The 9,076-nt window shown below is 24.0% G+C and overlaps 1 protein-coding gene across 1 annotated transcript; it reads left to right on the top strand.

Annotated features, from left to right (window-relative positions):
• Positions 1-8,181, top strand: LOC126551951 (uncharacterized). The gene is made up of 5 exons (XM_050206342.1): positions 1-90; positions 3,222-3,926; positions 4,943-5,289; positions 7,656-7,765; positions 7,845-8,181. The coding sequence occupies exons 2-5, from the start codon at positions 3,231-3,233 to the stop codon at positions 8,015-8,017; spliced, it is 1,326 nt and encodes a 441-aa protein (XP_050062299.1). The 5' UTR covers positions 1-90; positions 3,222-3,230; the 3' UTR covers positions 8,018-8,181.
• The last annotated feature ends 895 nt before the right edge of the window (positions 8,182-9,076 follow it).

Below are 9,076 nucleotides of genomic sequence, written 5' to 3'. Positions count from 1 at the left end.
CACTCTTACATGCTATTAATCATACCTAATATAATATCCTGTTATTAATCACGTCCATGTTCAAAGTTCCTATATATCCATAGCATTTAGGTAAGTACACATTCCTTATTCTTGTATAATTGGTAGATACCGATTAATTTTTACCTATATAGAAATATAAAAAACTTAATGTCGTTAAAATAACATAAAATAATATTATAGGATTTGAAGAGAAAAATGGAAAATTATAGTAATAATTATATAGGTATCTATGTTTATTAAGATAAATAAATCTTTATATTTTAGCCGTGTAATAGTTATCATTTGCTTAAAATATAATTATATAATATGTAAGGTATATATAAATTTATAAAACATATAATAGATATAACTACAAAAGGCATAATATGTCTATAATAATATAGATATTATCTACCTCAATACTAAGTATTATTAGGTACCTACTACCTTGGTCAAAAATCTCAATGATAAACGATTGTGAATTTTACCAAGGGAAAAATATTTTAGTTTTGAAAAACATACGATTATATTATACAATAACTACGAAAACAAACGATTTTGTGTATACTTTTATTTTTTCTTAAGTTAATATCAAATTATGTAATTATCTAATCTTATAATTTAATATATTAAGTTGGTTTATTCTTTGAATTCGACTCTGCAGTATGCATTTTCTATCAAAATAGATCTATATTATCTCAACTGTACCTACCTACTGTATATTTAATTTATGACCGTATATCGTATATCCTAGTCGTCAGATTAAACTTCTGAAAACATATTTGAATTCATTGTATAGTTTACTTGAAAACTTAGATATTTTTTCACTTTTTTAAATTCACCTAAACCCTTTAAATTAAAATTTTATTAGAGTAAAAAAAAAATTAATTAAAAATATAAGAAAGTCATAATTAACTAAATAACATAACAAATTCAAATATTTTCTTTGACATCTTATCGGAGGTTAGCTAATATTATTGACAAGTATTAATAATTTTGGAGTAGATATTACATTATTGACGGAACGATTGTTGCTCCACTATTTCTTTTACACGCTAAATAATAATCACGCACCACATTTATGTACCTACCATGAATACACTAGAAAATTACCTATATTAAACTTCTTAAATACGGTCGGTAACTAAGTCCTATGTTCATATCCTTGACGTACAATTTGAATAGGTCACTGCAATGGATGAATACAATTTATTACAAAGAGCGTAAACCTATTTAGGCAAAATTTCTAAAGATATTATGTTACATATTTATACACCTAATAATAAATAATACGGTGAACTAATTTTTGCAAAAAAAAAGCTTTATGAAATTTATTGGATATAATATTATTTTATGTATATAATACAACAAGGTAGGTATAGTAAATTATGTAAGTTAATAATGTTATTAACTTATATTAACTTATAAGACAATACCGACGTAAATTAAAATGATGTGAATATAGATCATCCATATTATAAATAGCTTTAAATTAATCTAAACACTAAACATTTTGATGTGATAATAATATACGTTTACTATGCTTACATGGTGGAGTAAGTTTATGCAAATAATACTTTTTAAGTTAATTAAATCTTTTTTTTTCATTTAAATATTCATTTTTGTTGACATTGAACTTAAATGTCTATAGAAAAAAAACTTGTATTTTTGAGGTTGTTATGTTCTTGTAAAAACAAATTTTGAAGACCTTTGTAATAGATTGTTAAACCTTCTCTATAATACAATTTAAAATATACATTTTTAACTCGTATAGGTAAAAATAATTTGTAAATTTTCATGAATTTTGACTAAATTTGAACTTCACTCTTAATAAATAAAATTGAGCAAATATATTTTTAATACTATATTAATATTCTGCAAGAACAAAATATTGGTATAATTTTGATGAATTTCGTAAATTATTTTATTTTTTAAACATTTATAGCAAACAATATGACTGTATTTTTGGAATTTTTAAATTTGGATAATTTATGAGAAACGTTGTATTAATTGATTTGGTATTTTACTTGAAAACGAAAATTTATTATTCGTAAATCGAAAAAAAAGTAGAGCATTTAAATGTCGATAAACAATAAAAAAAAATTTAAAACATTTTGTAAATTATATTTAGTTAAAAAATTCAAAATACTAATATGAATATTTGGTAAAAATTCAAGTTTCTGAAGTTGTTCATTGTTTAATAAAAATAAAATCTATTTTGTCGAGAAGTAGTTTTACGTAAAAATGCAAGTTTTTCTTTAACTTTTTTGTTATTTTTATCCAGTTATTTTGAATAGTAATGACTGACTATTGAGAATCTGTAAAACAAATACATTTATTTTGCTCTGTTTAGAATCTAAAATTTATCAATCCTAAATGGTATAATGACAAAAATACTCAACAAGAATAATATACATTTTTACACTTTTAAATACCTAAAATTAATCTCCCCAGCTAGTAGGTACTTATTTCCAAATGTTTTTATTCATCTATTTATGTATTATTCAAATAATAATTAATATTGTATTTTGAATGATGTGCCTATTTAAAATTTATTATTTTTTTGTCCATAATCCTTTAAAAGTAATACCTAATAGGTATTAGCAAATTGGATCGAATTAGTACTTTAGAAGATGAAAAGTGAATGTATAGTAACCTATACATAGTTAATTTAAAATTAATTTTGAATAATTAAGGAAAGAAAGTGAATATTTACAAAATATATTGAGTTTTATTGTTGGAATTAAATTTTTCAATATTAATAAAATAATAATTATATTGATATTTTTTTAATGCTTATAAATTATTTATGTTTTCATCTTCTAGACATTTCAAAATAATCTATAGATATTAATTTTTTTCGATTTACGATGAAAATGTTATAGTTCCTAAAATCTTAGGAATTTAATACAAAGTTTCTCATAAAATATTCTTACTGTAACTTAAAAACATCGAAAATATTTTTTTTGAAAACATTTTTTTTTAATAAAAAGTTAAATTTTTGATGCTGAATGTAGCGACTAGCGATGCATATATTGATTTTACAATAATTTGTGTACGAATTATAGCATTCAATAATTATTAAAAAATATTAAGACAACATATTTTCAATATTTTTTAATCAGCATTTGATGAATAAGTGATAACTCGCTTTGTTCAGAATATCAAAAAACAGGTTTTTATTTTAATCTAATATTATTTATATATATATATTTTTCAAGTTCAGCAATATGGAAAATATTTTATGTGAAGATTATTCTGTTAAAAAACATTTGATGAACATTAAGCATCAGTTGTTAAATGTCGATTCCGAACACAATAAAAAAAACATGAATAGTGTTATCCCGTCACCAACTAAACTAGAAGATTATAAACAAGCCTATATTAATCATCTAAACGAGAATTCATTTATGGATGACAATATTTGTCGCGAATCAGATGAATCAGATGAATATGACTCTGATTGCAGTTTAGGGTCATTAAATTCTTTGTATTTGAGATTAAAGAGTACCTCTAAATTTATAGATTTAAATATAACTGATAGAGTTGGTACGAAACAACTACAGCCTATTTTTAATTTAAGTAAAACAGACGGTACTCCCGGGAACAGTGAAATCGCATCATTTAAACCAAAAAATGATAAACATATGAACATCAGTCACTCAAACGACAATATTTGTTGCGAATCAAATTCTGATTGCAGTTTAAGATCATCAAATTCTTTATGTTTGAAATTAAAGAATTGCAGTACAATTAATAAAGTCAGTACAAAACAATTACATGATACTATTTGTAAATTGAATAAAACTGGCAGTTTTCCTGAAAATAATGACGCCAAAGAAACTAATGCATCTAAAAAAATAATGGCTTACGATAGAACAAAACCAATAATGAAATTGAGCACAACAATTTTTTACGGAAAACAGGTAATGAGCATAATATATATAAAAAAAAATATTTATTACTTAATATTAATACAATTTATAGCAACAGAATATTTAACAATAAATATATTTTTTTAAATATTTTATAATTTATATATATATGCATAGGTGCAATTAATTTAGTTTAATTAAAATATCAAGTTAATTAACTCATTATACTTATTGTTGAAATTAATTTATAATTCAATAAGTTACTTTGGTACTTTTCGGTAATCGGATTTTTTTTTTTTTTAATTTAACGTGTATGACGTTTTAATTTCAAATTAATTAGAATATTTAATTATAATTTTATTTGTTTAAAAAACATTAGAAATTATGAAAATGTTTAAGACTTTAAACAAGAACATCCCAAAAATGTACTGTTATATTCATTACTAGTTTGTATTTAATGTTTATCATTAACTATTAATTATAGTATCTCATTACAATTATTACAAAAAATATTAATATAATACCTATTTGGCTATATAAATATACTAGTACAGATAGAAATAATTTTAAATGAATAAACTCGTATCCTGTATTTTTTTTATTTAAATACGTACTATTTGTATAAATTTTGTATTTACAAATATCTGAAATACCAGATTAGGTATAAGACATTAAAACAACTTGATAAGAAGTTAAGAACAATTTATTGTGTAATAACAAAGACTATATATTGTAATCTGATCTATATATTTATTTATATTACTATATTTATTATTTTTCGCTTAAATAAAATTACTTTATACTGTATTTTGAGATTTAAACTTCGAATATAAAAATGTTGTAAATTAATAAAATTATAATTTGAATATTAGTATTACTGCAATTATTTTGAAAACATACTTCATATTTACTGATTTTATTATATCAATTATTTAATTGATAAATAAATTAGTTCAATAGATTAATATTGAAAAATACTGATTATATTGAAGCGTATAAGCTATCACTAATGAATATTGGTACCTAATAAGTAATACCTATAACTAATAATATATTATATTTTATAGAAATCAACTTCTCAATATCCTTTTACACGATTATCTCATGAATATTCGTTTAAAAAAAAATCCTCAAATTCAAAAATACTTAAAACCAGAAACTTAGTGTCCAAACTTAAATATTGCACAAATAAATCACGGATTTCAAAAAAGAAACCGAAACAAAGAAAACATTTAAGTATTCAAAAAACATTATCTACAAGTGAAATATTTTGGGAAAATAAATATTCAATTCGGTCTCAATTAAAAGAACATGTTCCACTATTACAATTAAGTATTAAATCTATAAAAAAAAAAGTCAATTCATTAACAAATACTACTGAAAATCAATCGGCAAATGAAATAGACTTTATCAAGTATGAAATTTTATATTAAATATATACTTAATTTTTAAATTTAACGTATAACCAATATTAAAAAAATGAATTCATTTTAACATTTAAAGATTTTTCTTAATATTATATTTAGGCGTATATTTTTATATTTGAAAATGTATCAATAATGTTTTAGTATAAGGGTGTTGGACTGTTAAGAATATATTATTTAGATTAAAGGAAAATTTGAAAATTTGAAAATTTAAATTAATAGAATTAAATTTTTATAAGATACATCGTAACATTCGTAATCACTTGCGTTGTTTCTGTCTTATACACGTGTAACATATTTAAAAACTGTTCTGGAGACTTTACTCCCTTGATATATATATCAGAATTACCAAAATTTTAAATTACATTAGAAAAACCTTAACTGTGTTGTAAGGTTTGAATTTTTTCGATAATATGAATACAATAATTAAAGTTATTGGTTTGAGATTTTGAGAACTTTAGGTTTTTTCATTTAAGGTATTATTTGTTGCGTGCGGGAGTTGGAATTGTGGTGAACAAGTGTTTGTCAAGTGGCGTCATTTCAGTTTTCAATAGAGGCGGCAAAAGTTTTGCCCGGCTCGAATACGTAAAAAACCGACTACTTCGCTCACAAACAAATATCTACTTACATTTTACCAAATTACTATTCCCACTTCACTTATTTTATAATTTTTATATATTTAAATATTAATTGTTATAATAATAATGGTTAAACGGCAACAGGCCGACACCGGCCCATCGGGCTGCTTTTAAAATTAGATAGGGGCAAATCCCCACCTTGTCACTCCCAAAATGACGCCTCTTATGCTTCAACAGCCCCGGACTAGGTCTTCATACCGTATGATTTAGTTATGAACTCAACCTACCTCATTGTGATGATTACGTTGTCACTTATAAGTTATAGCCTATATAGATACGGCCGTACTCCGCAAACGGGCTACGGTTTGAAAAAAATGTAAAATAATATACCTAATAAAAAACAAAAAAGTAGGTCAGCGCATTTCGGTGGTAGATGTTTGTCCATCGTTCCTTCGGTCCTCAGACAGGATAGTGTTATTTTACTGTAGGTATTCGATTTGAATGCAATATGATTGCATTCGATAAAAAACGATTCATAGCGGACGAGAAGATCTTTTTTATTTAATTTTATTCGTTTCTATAGTGATAAACAAAGCCATAATTATTTTATACCACATAATCGTGAAGTTGTACATTTTTTCTCCTTTAACCGCTTTTATTTCGAGGATCATTTCGAAAATCGAAAAATGACCTCTTTAAAGTACCAGCTCAAGAACATTATCTTTCAGAAAATATGCTACACTTGTACTTTTGAGCAAGTTTAGGGAGAGAAAAAGTGTTTACAGAATAAAAAAGAAATAAACATCATTGTAAAACCAATAAATTCCTCGCTCCGCTCAGAATCTAAAATATAATAATATAGGTAACAAATGTAAAAAAAATGATTGCATAAATATTAAATATAATAATACAAAACAATAAAATGTTGATTACAAACTATTATAAAAAATGTTATCATTTTAGCACACAACATGTTAATTATTAAAAATTATTGGTTACTACAATAAAAAAAAATTAAAACGCTACGATATAGATACAATTTTTTCCAACGTGATTTATAATTTTTGTATTTTGATACAAATATCGAGAGAGTAAAGTCATCCCGCACTAGACAGTTTTTAACTACCTATGTTAAGACCTATGTACGAGTATAAAACAGAGAACGACGCGCGACGTCTTCACAAGCAACTAAACGAGTACCTACATAGGTACTAAATATACATTAGATAATTTTAAACTTTATTTTTTTTTCTCATTAAAGTTTAAAATACTCTAGATTACTGTAAATAAATACATTAATAAACGATTACATTAGTGGCAGATTAAATATAAAAAATGCTGAGTTAGTGAGTTATAATAAAATTTTTAATAGTATTTAATTCTAATTTAGTAGGTATCTTAATATTATAAAACTTCAGTTGTTTCATAGAATAACAAATACAATAGAATTAAATATTTAATTCTGTATTTTTTATACATACATATATTTAATTTGATACTACAGACTACTCTAATTTACGCTGTATACTTGTATTCTCGAACTTATGAGTCTTTAAAACTTTAACATTTAAAATTAAACCAAATATTATGAACAGCTATTGGTAAATTATGCGAGTATTTCAAAATGTTAATTCAATTATTTTAAATTTGTAATCTTTGTTTAATACTTACACCCTAGAGGCCTAGAATATTTACTTATATAACATATTTCTGAAGTTAAATATACATATATTTTCATTATGCAATATGTGTGGTAAATGTATGCTTATATTTTTTAGTTATGAACATTTAATAAAAAAAGAAGATAATTTATCATTAGAATTTAGTTATGTTGAAAATCAATCAAATAAATCAAATAATTTTTTTGTGAATGATTTTATGGATACAGGTAAATTAATTCAAGTTTTTCCAAAATATTACATTTATAAATACCCAATAGGAATTACTAATTTTTTTTTTTTGATCAGATGATTTTGGAGGTACAAAAGAAATCGAAAATATAATACAAAAACTATTTGACAATGATGATTCGTTTATTGACAATGAAACTAATAAATGGTGGACAAATGATCGTGATTATGAAGATGACGATGAAATACAAGATAAGTATTTTTTATTGTTTAAACAATTTAATAATTAAATTTTTAATAGATAGATTTTAATTAGTCAATTCATGTATGATATTTACATATTTGATATTTTTTCACTATAGGTACTTACGTATGTTAAGAGTATTTTCAAAAGATATTTTATTTCAAATTTTAGTTAAAATTAATTATCTAAATTACAATATATTTTATACATAATATTATTATAATTTTACATTAAATTTAGTAAAAAGTTATTAGGCTATTAAAAAATTATTCCTAATATATAGGAATTAATTTGTTTTTTTATTACATTTAATATCATGTACCTATAGTATTTATCAAACATTTCAATAATAAAAAAAAAATGTTTATTTATATATTAAATTGTTTAGTATTTAATAAATTAATGTTTTTGATGTGTATGAAAATATTATTGGTTACTTCGTAATGATTATTTTTATTACTATTTCTACATTCACCTCCTTAGACCTTTACTCCGCTCTATAAGCTCTCCTTAGACCCATATGGTACTATATGACAGTGATTCTCAACCATTTTGTTTTCGCGGACACCTAATCTAGAATTTAGATTTAAGTAGGACTACGGATCACTTAGGGTTTTGGTTCGTTTAACCACTACACTGGAAATGTAATTTTTCCAATATTAAATACACGGACCAGCGGTTGAGAGCCACTGCTGTATGATATTCGATGTTGGCCATTTTAGGGCTAAGCTAAACCGTCTAACACTAGAACAATACAGGCATTTCAGTTTATTTGCATTCGCTTAATATCAGGTGGCTTCTTGTAATATTACTAATGACTCACCATACAAAGACATTTATTTTGCATTCTAACTTTACACAATCTTGCTAAGCTCACGGCTCACCTAAAAAAAACACTTTCAATTAGCTTTCATCCAAACAAATCTGCACAGGTAATCCACTCAAGTGCCTTAAAAGAAACTGGTATAGGTACCTACTCTGTAGTACTTTCTCCATAAAAACATTTTCGTATGGGGTGCAGTTAATAGGCGTCTTCCGCCTTCCCGCCATTCTAATCTCATCCAATTTACGTCTTAATGTATAATACTGTATATACAGATTGTAG

Source organism: Aphis gossypii, chromosome X, assembly GCF_020184175.1.
Source record: "Aphis gossypii isolate Hap1 chromosome X, ASM2018417v2, whole genome shotgun sequence".
NCBI lineage: Eukaryota > Metazoa > Arthropoda > Insecta > Hemiptera > Aphididae > Aphis > Aphis gossypii.
Note: the sequence above shows the minus strand (reverse complement) of the source record. Positions and strands in the feature narration are given on the sequence as shown.

What these genes read in the sequence shown, in the direction of transcription:
- LOC126551951 (XM_050206342.1), top strand. Translation starts at nt 3,231, where the DNA reads ATGGAAAATATTTTATGTGAAGATTATTCTGTTAAAAAACATTTGATG. An exon ending in AATGAAATAGACTTTATCAA is followed by an intron (nt 5,290 to 7,655) that starts GTATGAAATTTT and finishes TATATTTTTTAG; the next exon opens with TTATGAACATTTAATAAAAA. An exon ending in GAATGATTTTATGGATACAG is followed by an intron (nt 7,766 to 7,844) that starts GTAAATTAATTC and finishes TTTTTTGATCAG; the next exon opens with ATGATTTTGGAGGTACAAAA.